This window comes from Microchirus variegatus, assembly GCF_963457635.1.
Source record: "Microchirus variegatus genome assembly, chromosome: 23".
NCBI lineage: Eukaryota > Metazoa > Chordata > Actinopteri > Pleuronectiformes > Soleidae > Microchirus > Microchirus variegatus.
The window spans coordinates 14,906,607-14,921,528 of NC_139824.1; the positions used below are offsets into that span (position 1 = coordinate 14,906,607).

At 40.1% G+C, this 14,922-nt stretch overlaps 1 protein-coding gene across 1 annotated transcript in view; it reads left to right on the forward strand.

Moving 5' to 3' along the window:
- Window positions 1-1,678, forward strand: part of pcdh7a (protocadherin 7a) — a gene marked incomplete at both ends in the record, with an annotated part of 45,781 nt that extends 44,103 nt beyond the window's left edge. The window contains one exon of the mRNA XM_083909580.1: window positions 1,131-1,678. Coding sequence (XP_083765706.1) covers window positions 1,131-1,678 — 548 coding nt within the window. The remainder of the gene's footprint in view (window positions 1-1,130) is intronic.
- Window positions 1,679-14,922: the final 13,244 nt, after the last annotated feature.

Consider the following 14,922-nt stretch of genomic DNA (forward strand, 5'->3'; position numbering starts at 1 on the left):
CACGGGATGCAACGTAATCCCTTCCTTTGCACGCGAGGAAAAAATTTGGTCATTCAAATATCGGATAATTATCTTTAGTTGTCGTTTTGACCTCACCTCTCACCTTCTGCGTAAAGCTTATAGCACAGCAAAGAGCTATTTTTCTTCAGGATTCTTTTGGAGTCAGCATTTTTCGTTTTTTGCTTTCGCTGCATTTTTGTCTCGCTTCCCTTAAGATTCTGTCCCCTAACCTTTGTCTCGAGCTTTTTTTATTTACACATTTGTATCCGTGGCCAACATTCACCTCCTGTATTTAATCTCCCTTTCATTTGAATTGTCTTATCTGATATCAATCTTTATTTATAAAGCACTTTGGTAACACTTTAGATTAGAGAACACATTCACCATTAACTAGGTTGCATCTAAGTCGCATACTAGCCGTTTATTAGTAAATATTAAGCACATATTAAAGAGATAGTTTGGAATTTTGGACATAAGACCTATTTTCCAACTCAGCCAGTGTGATGGAGACGTTTTCAAGAACTTTCATTCAGTTCTTCTAGTTGCCGAGTTGGTGCTATGGCTAGCGCAAGTCAATGGTACAAGCTAGCATGGCATTAGAAAGACTCATACCGACTCCACAGTGCACCCGAGGCAAATCAATTGTAACGGCAGACTATCCATGTACATATCTGTGTTGATAGAACAATATTCGAAACAAAACTAACCTCGCATCGCATGAATCAGTCCGCCGCTGCCATAGCCTTCTAATGCCATGCTAGCAGGTACCATTGACTTGCGCTAGCCATAGCACCAGCTGAGTTGGAAAATGGGTCTTATGTCCAAAATTCCGAACTATCCCTTTAACACCTTATGTAGGAAAAATCTTAATTCATGTCATAATAGATGTAGAATAAGGTTTTAATACGTGCTTAATCATTACTAATAAAGGGCTAGTATGCTACTCATACATGTTAGTAACCACCTACTTAATGGTGAATATGTGTTCTCTAATCTAAAGTGTTACCAGCACTTTTTATGAATATAAGTGCTTTACATAAAAACACACTTATATGTGTATCAACTACTTCCTCTCTGCCAGTTATTGATGGGTTTTTCCTCACTCTTTTCTTCTCATTTTCTCCACCCAGATGCCAGACAGCTGCCAGACGTCGCTCTGACGGGAAAGTGTACCCGGGAGTGTGATGAATTCGGCCACTCCGACACTTGCTGGATGCCCATGCGCCCTTCACCTCGCCAGCGTCAGCGTCACGGCAGCGACCCCCCGCGGCTCTCCACCTTCGCCCCGGGAGACGACAACAACAACCTCCGCGGCAACGACCACGAGAGCGACAGCGAGAGCGCCGGGAGCGCGGGGAGCTCGGAGCCGGGCGTGGTCGGCGGCGGCGGCGGCGGAGAAGGCCAGCGGTTGCCGCTGGTCAACGGGGATCCTCTCGGCACCCTGGGCAGAGGAGACCGCAACAGGAACATGGGCGATCACAACCGCAACCTTCTCAACCGCAAGATGACCTCGGCATCCTACGACACCTTCAGCAGCGCAGGCTTCGGGAGGCGCCAGCAAGACGAGGAGGCAGGAGAGGGCCAGAACCCACCCGAGGTCATACCACTGACTCGGACAGGAGGGGACTACAAAACCACGTCCTGTCTCACGTTGTCGCGTCGTGAGGTCTACCTGTGACAGCCTTGCACTGGAGCACAACTCCCTCTTCGGTTAAGAGAGGGAGGGGCTAAGACTTTACTGGCAAGAGTCATCATTTGGAGAGCCTTACAAACCTGTGAAGATGTGAACATGAAGATGTTTTTCCAAAAAGCTGTGCACCAGATTGGAAGTTTTGAATTCTGACTAATATTTATTGGCACTTAAACTTCAGGAAGTGATGGATCAATCATCCCTGTCAGCTTTGATCACAAGTACTCTCTAAAAAAATCTTTCTTCTTCTTTTTTTTAAAACTACCAGAGAACATTGCCTCTAGGCAAATATCCAACTATGTCCTAGCGGAGGACAGCTTCATCTCCTCTTTTGACCTGAATTTAATGCATGCCTGACCCTCTGCCACAGAGGGATCTCTGTGAAGAAGACGGAAACTGAGTAAATCCTGGTGTTCTAAATGCCTTGGTACATACAAAAACTTTCTCTGAGGCGAAAGCAAAAAACAGATTTGAACTCAACTGATGAAATATCTTCTGAAAAAACCACAGAGGTCTTAGTCAACGTAGATACAAAGAGGCTGTGGGTCTTCGATTGTGACCAACGATCAACTTTGCAAAGCCTCATCAAGTCTATTGTATAACAAAAATGGAAATATTAACCAATGAAAGTAACCATTGTAGTCATGAATTGAGAATCACACAACAGGTGTGCAACGGTAGAGTTAAACAATAGCTGGAGAAAAAAATGTGCTGCGCTTAAAAGAAAAAAAATGTAAAAAAAATCAGGTCTTGTACTTTTAGAGAATATCAATATTCAAGTTGCAAAAAAATGTGACTTTTTATACACATGTAACCGTTCAAATTCAAGGTTCAGGCTCACGTGAAAAATCTGTCTTTATGTTTTTACCTTTCTCGTCCAGAATGTATATATTGTACGTGTATTTGATAAAAAAAGAAAAATGGCAGTGTTCTTTCCCTGCTGCTGTCGCACCATTGCAGAGTAGACTGAGGTTGCCGGTTTCACGCCGACAGCACCCCAACGGTGTTCATCATGTATCATAACCGCGTTCTTTCGCGCACACACACACACACATTTACGCACACATGCACGCATGCACGCGCCTACTCGAACAGACCTTAGCATGTAAACACAAACCGTGCATCAGCAGAATGTGAACATGCATTGGGCCACAGTTTATAAAACAAGATTACGTGGCAGTGTAATATAAAGTATATAATAATAATAATGACTTGCATTGATTTTCATACAGAAAACATTACAAACATGACACACATATAAGAACATAAGTAAATAAAATATAACCATATTAAAAATGTGTGCAATGTGCAAAATTCATATGCACTATGTGCGTATGTCTCCATCATACTTTTATTTAACATATCGCCTCTCATTGAACTAGCTGTAGCATTTGCCTGCTCCTCTCCAGCCAGTACTTAAACATGAAGTGTATTTAAATGATTATTCATCTCTCAGACCGATATCTGGGGCTACATCAGAGGGAATTTCAAATCACATCTACTGTAATGTAATGATAAAACAACGTCGGAATTTACGAGACGTTCCGCATACTGTAACTAGGACTCATAGACGAACCAAATCTCTGTAGTTTCTGTAAGAAAAAAAAAAAAAGGAAAAGAAGAAAAGACTCTGCATGAAAGAAAGATAATGCTAACTTTTTTCTCTCTCTTTTTTAAAAAAACCACATGCCTTTTTGAATACCCTGCCTATTTGGATACATCTGTACTAAATGTGTGTCTGCTTACGGGGCGGAAATTGCGATAATGAAGGCAGCGAGGGAGTTAGCGTTCAGTGGATTTAACTGATGCTTCTTTATCTATCACAGGGCGAGTTTGGGCTAACCTTGGCTTTTTTCCTCTTGTTTGGTTCACACCATAGAGTTGGCACGAAGGCTGCTGCAGGCTGAGGCCAAATAAAAAAAACACAATATAGTGGGAGTGCATAGTGCCGCGACCCTTTTTCGCCGCGCATCGGCGACCTCTACACACCCCAATGCCGCTGTGCCGAACCGTGCGGATAACAAACTCCTTCACATTCTGTCCTTTCCAGCAGCTTCTGCACAGCTCCAGACACACTCTGCTGCACCGCGCGGAAGAGTGGGCGTAGATCAAGGCCGGCACGTCTTAATTCTCATCATCAGTGTTCGGTTCAGTGGTGTGATAGGGATAATAGGGTTAGGTCGTTCCCCGTTGGTCTTAATGAGCTTCCTTTCTCCTCTCTCGATCGGCAAAGGTCTCATTACGGTTTAGATAGGCAAATGTAAAAAAAAATAAAATAAAAATTGCTAGCAAGTAAGCGCATCGCTCAATTTGTCTGCTGGCAGTTTTGGATCAGATGTAGTTAAGTTTCATAGATTTTTGTATGATTTGGAGTCAGAAAGCAACACTCAGGTAGGATGCACAACAGTGTTTGACCTTTAAGTAAGTACGTGCGGCGTTGGCTGCACATTGCTGCTTGGCTGCCCCTCACTAATGTGTGGAAATAGTAAAGTAGTAGGCAACACGGTCGATTTTTCAGTCTGAAAGTGGGTGTCGATGTGATTTCAAATTGTATACCTGCATACGGCCTCGACCTTACAACTCCGTAGCTTGTTCTGGATCCCTGACGTACTTGCTCTCTCTCAGCCTTCGTTAACCCCAATTTCCCAGCATGGCTGTTTAAACGAGCTCTGTTGTTGTTGATGATGATGGACTGTGCTGACAAAACAAATGTAAAGTTCACACTGAAAAAGGTTGGTTTTTTTTGTGAGTCCTGCAGAGTCCGTTCACCGAGACAGGTGCACATTCTCTGGGATCAAACCCTCGGATGTCACGAAGGTTTTGGAAGATGTGAAAAGGACACGGATTATTTTTCTCAAACTGCTGTTTTATCGCAGTTCCATTACGACACGTCTCAAACTCTCCACTTTAGATTTAAGGGAACTTGCTGTAAATGAATCTGTGTGTGTGTGTATCTTTTTTTTTTTATACTGCACGTTTAAACATGACTATGTTTTATTCTACTGCGAAGCACAGAGGAGGGGGGGGGGAGACGAGACGAGACGGAGAAGGGCGGCAAAGCCCCGAGATCAAGACATTTTCAAAAACAGATGCTTCAGTGGACACCTGACTTTCCCCTCCTGCTGTTATCCTTATAGCCATGTACAGATAAAACTACACTGTAAACATACAGCTGGAATCCATAACAGACAATGGCATGCTTAAGGTCTTCAAATCTGCACTTGAAAAGAAAAAATGAGGAAAAAAAATACTATTTTTATTTTCTCCTTTGTTTTCTTTCCTTATGGGACTGGCTCTATTTTTTGCTGTATCCCAACCTGTAATTACATAATGAACTAATTGCATTTGGTATGATGAGGGAGAAGAGGAGCCGTCAATGAATGGTTTGGTATGAAGATGAATAATGTAAAAGTTTGACTTTGACATTAAAACTTCAAATACTCTTGTTTGTCTTTCTTTTTTTTCCCATTCTGTTTCTGAAGATTGTGACTGTGAGATAATATTGCTATGACAGCAAGGGAAATAAACTGACATTAACTGTTTATAATATGTAATTAGTGGCCTTTTTAATGGTTCAATTATTAGTCAGAATCAGAAAAAATCTTTTTGGCTCAACACACAGCAATGCAATCTCAAAATATGCTACGTTATGCTACGATACGATTTCTAAAAAAGTAAAATAGACAGCTTTGGGGCTAATTAATAATAAAAGTACCCTAAGTGCCATAGTACATGCAAGAGTGCCCTTAATTGCTTATTGTTTGTCTTGAGAGCTATTTATACATGCCTTTGGGTTGCCAGGTTGCAGAAAATCCTTATAATCAGCATGAAACTCACACTATTGGTCAAAAACACCCCAGTAAATGGACTCACACTCAAATGTGACCACTCACTTTATGGAAAAGGGCACCGCGACCAAAACTCATTTATAATTGATCAACATTAACAACTCCTGACACGATAGATAACAACTCTATTCATTGTCGATGGCGCTGCGAGTGACTAACATTTTGCCAGTGGGTTTTTACGTCCACTAATGAGGTTGTGTTTTCCCCGTCTGTCTACAGTATTTACTTTGAATTCCACACTACGTGTCCTGTTGTACAATTACTGTGTGACTCCAAGTTCCAGCATAGGTGGAGTAACTTCCAAATACAGGCGAATGTCAAGCTCCGTTCAAACCAGAAGAAGACAAGAAGTCTCTGCCACTCACTTAAGAAGCTCAGTCCATAGCAAGGCTAGAAATATTTTAGACTGTCGCTTGGGTGTGCCATTGAGGGGCAAATATGTGAATCATTATTATTGTTATTATTCAATTTAATCATTCAGGTTACCAGTGTGTTGGATTGTTTGGCCTTGGTGGAAACATTCACTGTACTTCTTTTCCTGAATACCATTCAAAGCGAGCGCTTTCAGGTCATCTGTAGAAGCAGGTTTAAGATGGACTGACATTTTAAGCTTAACATCTTTGAATAGCCATTCATTACAGCAGGTGGTGTGTTAAAAAATCTCAGATTTTTTTTCCGAACGGCACCACATTGTTGACGAAACAATACTGCGTTCAAGGTCTGCTCGCAAAATTGGACAGGAGCTTTTGACACTGAAGACGCAGCGGTTGAAGATCAGATCGCTGCACTGCAGAAAGCCTCAGAATAAGCCAGATATGCTTTTGTGAATGTTCTTTCCAAGGTCAAACGCTTTCATGTCCAACCAACAGGACCAAATCTTTCCCGTTTGGCAGAATGTCACCTTAATTCTCACATTTTAATGTGCAATGTCAATTTGCGCCTGGCTGACACCCAAGAACAGTATATTTCTAACGCGCCACTAAAACGTGGCAACATTCATCAACTTTTATCTCTGAAACGGGGTCCCGCTGCAAGAAAACTTTGAGAGTGAAGAGAGCAATTTGGACTTAGACCTATCAGGAAATGCCTCAGAGGTGTTAACTCCTGTTAAGATTAGTGTGAATGAATCAAAATGTCAAAAAAATAAATAATAAATACATTCCCTCAAGTCTAGTATACAACAGTGACATCATGTGGTCATAAATCAGTATGACGAACCGTTTTTTTCCTCAGAGTGCTTAAATCATTCTCTGGTGAGCTCTTCTCATTTGTTCCAAATTCACTTAATTATATTCAAGGATTGAATAAACGACGCTTTAAAAAACAGTTTCGATGGAGTAGAGACATGGGAAACTAAAAAAAAACAAAAAAAACAGAAGAGCTACAAATTAATTTATCTGCATTTCCGGTTTAACGGCCTTTTTGAGCAAACGGTGACAAGCTACGTCTTCCAGATTAATTTATGACCGAGATTATAGCCCCATTCTGCTATAAAACACTGAGAAGACATTCACTGCGAGTCAGACTGGAAAGCGTATACCTGAAGCCCCGCGAGCGGAAGGCACAAAGTCATATTTCACAATTTGTGTCACTGCAAATAAAAAATGATAATAGGAGGATAATGCATTTTTTCTGAAGGTGCGATTCGGAGGAGTAAATCAGGGAAAGAGATGAAGCTTTGTAAAAGGTCTGGCTGTTGTACGCCACAACCATATTCAGAGATAAGGAAGTGAATGACTCTCTAGTGGATTCTCTCTCTCTGCAGTCATTTTATACACTGAACTCAATGTGGGGACCCACTTCTGTACCATCCCTATCTCAGCTGTCAAACTCTAAAGAGACATTTACTCACTTTTTTTTTTACTCCGATTTACTCCCCATCGCCACCATTAGTGTGATCATTTAGGTGAAGATGCCAAAAAATGATGTGCCCAGCCATGGAAAAAACAGGAACAAATCTCCCAGGGGGCATTTTGAGTTATTTACAGATTCTGAAAGTGGGATTTCTAAGCTTTATAACACTGTGTAACACGTGTAACAATGTAGGGAGAATTTTAGCCTCAAAGATTTATACCATGACATTTACATAATCCAACACCCTCCTGGTCTAGCTGTCAGTCACATCAGATATACATACATTTAGTCCACAGGACAGAAACTATTCTAGTAGTATAAACAATGGTTATCAATAACATGTATAGGGACCCCGAGGGTTCTATGAATAGGTCCCAGTGGGTTCCCAGGGGAAGAGTCAAATGAAATATGAATATAAATTTCATAAAAATGAAAAACAATAAAAGGTTATATACTTCAGAGTGTGAAGGATCTAATATAGATATATATTTCTAATATCAAATCATATAAAAATACATTTAAGTGGCTCTGTGGACGTAGTGTGGATGGATCAGTCTGTTGTTGAACCTGCTGATGTGCTAACTCAGCTAGTTGCTAAATCATTAGCATCGTACTTCATACACAAAGCTGTGTCATTCACACATTATGTTATCATATTATTATTATCATCATATTACATTATCATATTAATAGCGTATCCTCACATATTACCGGTACAGCTTCGAACACAAGTTTTGAATATGAAAACATTTGCATTTTAAGACAACACAACACTGAGCTAGCTAACAACAACGTTAGCCAATAGGCACATAACGTTCTGGATTATTAAAAGTGAAAAACACAGTTTTAATTCCTGTATGTGACTTCCAATTAACACTAAAGTAAAGTAGGTTAACGGCAGCAGTGAAAACTCACCCAGTAAAGAAGATAGTTTGCGGCTACAGGTTGCGGCTACTACTTCCGTAGCATTTCCGTAGCATAGCAGACGTTAGCTCCACGTCCTCCGTCTTCGTTGAGAAGAACAGCCACATATATGCGCTGTAACAGCCACAATATAGTCCTTCTGCAATGTGTTTTTCCTTGTCCGTGGTCATTCAACGATGAAAACACACGTAGCTTCCCGCAGTAGCCTTAACGAGCCGCATATCAAGTAGCCATGTGTTGCCTCCGTGACGCGCAGGCGCAGTAGCTTCTTCTTCGTGATTTCCAACTCGCATATTCGGGTAATCGACCTGTGCTGGGCCAACTTGTTGCTGGGTTGTCACATAGTACATCCTCCGAGAGTATATAAGCTAATAAAAAAGAAAAAGAAAAAGGGAATAACTGTGCACAGTTGTGGGTCTTCAGGAAAGAACGGTCCAGACATTACTATCCTCAAAGGAGCAATTGTCCTGCAGCCGGCAGTAAAGTCGTAAAAAGACACATAAAATAAAATCATTACAGCGCCACACTACAAACTATTAACAAGTGTCTTTAGAGCATCAGAAACATCACATATCATATCAATCATGCACTCACACAAAAGCCATACACTCATTTTTTTAGTCCTGTAAATCAATAGCTCAGCAGATTAAATGGACTCACAGTTGTATGTTTTGCAAAAAGAAAATGAAGTCCAGCTATTTGAACTCTTAATAAAAGTCCAGGGACGAACATTTTGCTGATTTCATAAAAGACAGGGTAACACTGAGAATGTCAACCTCCTCACACACACACACACACAGTCGAGCAGAGGCGAATCTACAGTCTGTAGGGGCCCTAAGCAAAATTTCCCAGGGGGCCCTTCCAACCAGTGTTCATCACCATTATGTTATAATGTTCAAAATGAATGAAATAACATGGAAAAACCTTTTAATTAAAAAATATGTGAAACTATAAATGTAAAGAACAATAAAATACTGTAAATAGCTCTTAAAAAACTATACAAACCTAGTATAAAAAAATACATTACACTGTAAAGAACCCACATTATGAAACAATATAGATATATAGAACAATAAAATACTGGAAAAAAACATATATAAACTGAGTAAAAAAGATATGCATTACACTGTAAATAATCCAACTTGCAGAACGATAACTTCACACAGGTTAAAGTGAGGTGGGGCCCCTTTAGGGAGGTTTCCTACTGAGATGTCATTGCAAATCGCCCCATTGTTGTTTAAGGAGGACGGGGAGGCGGCTGGTCACTGCCCATTTCAGTAAAAACAGCCCTCATGCTCCGAGTGTCGGGGGGCCCCCTATCGGCTCGGGGGGCCCCAAGCAAGTTGCCTGCCCTTGCCTGTTCACAAACTGCGCCTCTGCATGCACTCACATGAAAATATTTTTTTTAGTCCTGTAAATCAATAGCTCAGCAGATTAAATGGACTCACGGTTGTATGTTTTGCAAAAAGAAAGTATTTGAACTCTTAATAAAAGTCCAGGGACGAACATTTTACAGATTTTCATAAAAGACAGGGCAACACTGAGAATGTCACACACACACAGTCGAGTGCATCGCAAGGTCTTAAGAGTTGTCAAAATTGCTTTAGTAGAGTCGCCGTTTCTGAGTTGTAAGCAAGCAAATGAATCCAAATGCCTTTTGAATCGCCTTCACACGCACAGGCATAAAACCCAGGGGCCTCTCAAAGTGGAAAAAGGGTGTAATATAATCGTGTGATATGTTGATGCCCACAGTCACTATAAGCTGACATCTATAGCCCAGCGTTGCAATCCTTCCAGCAACGAGCAAAGCAGCGTTCAGGAACACAACGGGCCACGAGCATAAAGCATCGCAGACGTGATCAATTCTGTCAGAGTGCATTGTTCTGCTCGGGAAAAGCCTCGCAGCAGAGCTGTAAACATCCCTCCTCGCTGCTGTGTGCCAGACACTTGATGTGAGATTCCTCAGTAAGGCTGTCACTTATGACTCTTCCATCTTTTTATGGACACGCTGAAGAGCCGTGTGCATTCTGGGTAAGAAGAGCAGGATATGAACACATACTACTATAAGTGTGTGCATAGATGATCTTCTCATGGACCAGGAGTGTCCTTATGGAGATCATAATGAGGGAGAACCTAATCTGGTAAGGGGTTATTTTGAATTGTGGTTAGGTTTAGGCAAGGTCGGACCAAGGCATGAGCGAACGACGCCGCTGCTTAGGGCCCCGTGACCACTAGAGGGCCCCCAAGAGCAATTAACTAAAAAAAAAATGTTTTGAGAAAACTTTATATTTTATTTATAAAACCGTTTTTATTACCTTGTTCCGTGTGCCTCTGTTGATTTACATTATTATTTAAGTATTTGTTTGATATTTATTTGTTTATTTTAGTTTTTTTACATATAAAAGTCAAATCTTTGTATTACAGGAGTGTATTTTGAATCCCCCCCAAAGATTGTGCACATTTTTTCAGACCTTAATATCTTAATATTTTATTTATAAACATGTTTGGTTTTATGTATTGATTCTCTGTGTCGCCAGTAGGGGGGGTTGCTGAGCAAATCTGGTGTCCATGCGACAAAAAGTTCTCACATTTAGTTTTACAAGTGTATTCGTATTCGTGACAGAGTAGAATAATCAATAATCATTATTATTGACAGTAACAGAGGGCCCCAAAATCATATTTTGCTTAGGGCCCCATCCCCATGGAGGCTTGGGCCGGCCCTGGGTTTAGGTTAAGGTTAAGGTTAGGCATTCATTTGTTATGGTTAAAGTAAGGGATAATGGTTTGTTAAGGTTGACATAATGAAAGGAAGTCAATGCAGTTCTGTGGGCTGAAATAATGTGCCACCAGAAACTGAATTTGAATCATTTATATTTGAATTTAAATTGCTAAACAAAATCACATTATTTTGTATTTGTGTTGTTTAATTTGAATCATTGCACTGGAAAACATTCTATATATTTTCACATGACAGACATCCTGGTACTAGTAAACAAAGGAAGAGCAATCGAGTGCAGATACGCAGGTCTCATCTTTGGCCAATCAACACCTTCACAAATTATTTTTGACAAATTCAAATGATGTGAGTCAAATTCATTTTTTTTTTGTTTTTGTTTTTTAATGCAATTATTCAAGTTTAGCCATTTAAATTCAAATATAATTCAAATCAAATGCAGTTTATGGTGGCACATTATTTCAAGCCATACAGTTTCCTCTGCTGCAGAATGGCTGTGAGTGAGTGAGTGAGTGAGTAAGACTGATGACCTGCGTGTGTGTGTGTGTGTGTGTGTGTGTGTGTGTGTGTAGTTCTGTCTCTAGTGATTGCAGGGGTGTGTTTCATCCTCTGATTGGCCGTTAGTTGACACCTCCTGCTTCCTAAAAGCCCAGACCGACAGATACACTCTCTCCTGTTGTTTTTCCCAAATTAGTGCTCAGCCCTGGCTATTCTGTGTGTGTGTGTGTGTGTGTGTGTGTGTGTGTGTGTGTGTGTGTGTGTGTGTGTGTGTGTGTGTGTGTGTGTGTGTGTGTGTGTGTGTACTGCATGCATCACTGACAGCTCAGAGCTGGAGTTATGACAGTGGTGATGTGCGAGCAGCCCATTTGCTAGCTCAAGGGTGTAATTTTCCCCCCCGAAAAACATATTTGTAAATTATGATCGGCTCTATACCGACACAAAACTGGGTATAGTTGTGTTGTTTTCGTAGTAGGGTTGAAAAGTCTTCTTTCTTTATTTTTTACTGCTGTGTTTTGTTTTCTTTTGTTTTGGCATCTGTTGGGAGAAAAATCTATGCCAAATCAGCAATGCAGATAAGTCTCGCTGTGTGTGGAGACTGCAATCAGACGCAGCCCAAAGAAAGAGCTTTGTTTTTGATACGGTGCGTTTAAGAGATTGGTTTATCTTGGATTTAACCTTGATGCTAAGTTAGAAAGTTTAAAAACTACTCCACTGGCTTCACATTGACTTTCACTGGCCAAGAGTTAAAGGCTTTCCCCACCCTAAGAGAAGACTTTGGTGCAGCTGTGTCTGCTTTCAGAGCTCAATGTCGACACCAACTGGACAAAAGTGGGCATTGCAACCAATTTCTCACATAATACATAAAAAATTGGGTACTTACCTGCTTATTACCAGTGGTAATTTTCCAATAACACAATATAATGTACCGGGTAATTACTCAGTATTTTGGCCATAGTTTCACCTAGTAACACATTTCTGTTACCATATATTTACTGGGTAAATAGCTAGTACTTAGGGGACGGTAGTTTCCTGCTTATTACCAGCTTATAACCCAATAATACACTACAATTCACAATACAGATACCAGGTAAATACCCAACATTCTGGCCATAGTTTCATTGTACTTACCTGCTTATTACCAGTGGTGATTTTCCAATAACACAATATAATTTACCAGATGAATGCCTAGTATTTCTGCTGTATTGACCCACTTATCACCAGTAGTTATTACCAATAACGCTTTATAATTTACCAGGTAATTACCCAGTATTTTAGCTATGGTTTCATTGTTATTATTTTTTTCTTATTACAGGTTAATAACACATTTATGTTACCATGTATTAACTGGGTAAATAGCTAGTAATTAGGGGACTGTAGCTGCCTGCTTATTACCCAATAACACTATAATTTACTATATAGTTACCAGGTAAATGCCCAGTATTTTGGCCATAGTTTCATTGTATTTACTTTCTTATTACCAACAGTAATTACCCAATAATACACTAAAATTCATCATAGTTACCAGGTAACATTTTGGCCATAGTTTCATTGTATTTACTTTATTATTACCATTGGCAATTATCTAGTAACATTTTTGTGTTACCATGAATTTACCAGGTAAAAACCTGGTAATAAGGGGACTGTAAAAGGAAGGGTTACCATGTGAAACACCTTGAACATTACAGTCAAAAACAACACATAATTTAATTTAATTTAATTTAATTTAATTTAATACACAGTTGTGCTGAATTAACGCCCCGTCAGTGTTGCTTTCTTTATTTGATCTGCTTCAGAATCTGGCCGCTTTCTCTGGACGAGAGCTGCAGCATATTTTGTTGTTTTTACTGCGTTTGCACAGTTGCACAGCGACTGGCTGGAGCTCAGATGTGCACAGCGGGGATCAGAGGCAGCGTCAGTGTCAGAACGGCACAGCTGGCTCACTAACCGTCTCCCTGAATGCAGTTCACTCCCTGTTATTCAGCCGCCTGTTCCCTTTCAAGGGACTGGAAGCCCTTTTTTTTGTGTGTTTTTGTTATGGCACCTTTTCAAGTCTTTACACCGAGCAAGAAGAGAGAGAGAGAGACTGTTTCCAGTTTTGTGTGATTTTTACGACCGACAACTTGCATAATTCCACTCTTGCAAACTCAATATTACATCCCTTTGGTTTGCTCCCAGAGCAGATGGCAGCAGCAGCAGCAGCAGCAGCATATGAGGGGTGGGGGGGGGGGATCTGTTGGTCGATGTTGTTTGGAATCAGTTCATTTGCAGCAAGGCCAAAAAAATTTTCAATTTATATGCGGCGTGTAGGTTATAAATAAAATATATATGAAGGTGTTTGGAGGCAAAAGAGGTGCCGGCGAGATCGCAAATGCTGTTTTGTGTTGTTGTGAAGTCGCTTTGCATTTTTATTTCTATATCATTGTATGACTTCACCCCCCATGAGAAACCTTACAAGAACATCTTGAACGTGTTTCCTTATATTTCCTTTTCCATCTTTGTGACACTCTGTTCTGGCTGTTTTCACCCGTGTCCAATTATTCTCTGCGTCCTTTGTGTGTCTTTTTATTTCTCCCAGTCCTCTTTCAGTGTCTTGACCTGCATCTCTGTTTGTGTTTGTGTGTGTGTGTACTTCCTCCTACCTTTAGCTGTCTTCCTATTATCTCCAAATAAGCAGGAAGTATGTTATGGGGGAGAAAAAAACCTTTTAATTAAATAGTAGCTCAGTAGAAACTAGTAAAATATGTGATGTGTACCAAGTATTATGGGTGGAATATCTAGTCCACGTGTCAAACTGAAGGCCCGGGGGCCAGATGTGGCCCGCCACGTCATTTTATGCGGCCCGCGAGTGATTAATTGGTCTTAAAAATCTGTTTTAAAAGCTGCTTTAAGGCGTGCGTTGACCATAAACTACATTTCCCACAATGCATGGCGATTGCGTTACCCGCAAAGTGACGGGCACCGCCACTAGATCGCAGTGTATCATTGTATAAATAAATTGAATTAGTAAAAAATACTAGTTATTTTGCAATATGTTGCGGAGTAGTTACCTTTATTTTACACTATCTTTGGTTACATTTATTCTTTAATTCTTTAAAAATCTATTCATATAATTGAAATTAATTATCCAATAAATGAAATACACTGTACATATATATATATATATATATATATATATATATATAATTAAACAACTATATGATCACGTAAGAGTCTGAAAAACAGTGTTAATACACCAGAAGAAAAGTGGAAATTAGGTGAATAAATAAATGTATTAGGTGAAGTGTTAATAAATGTATTATCACTTATTTATACAGAGTTTTATGACAAAAATGTTTTTGTTTTTTTTAATAAAAAGCATATAGAGGAGTGAA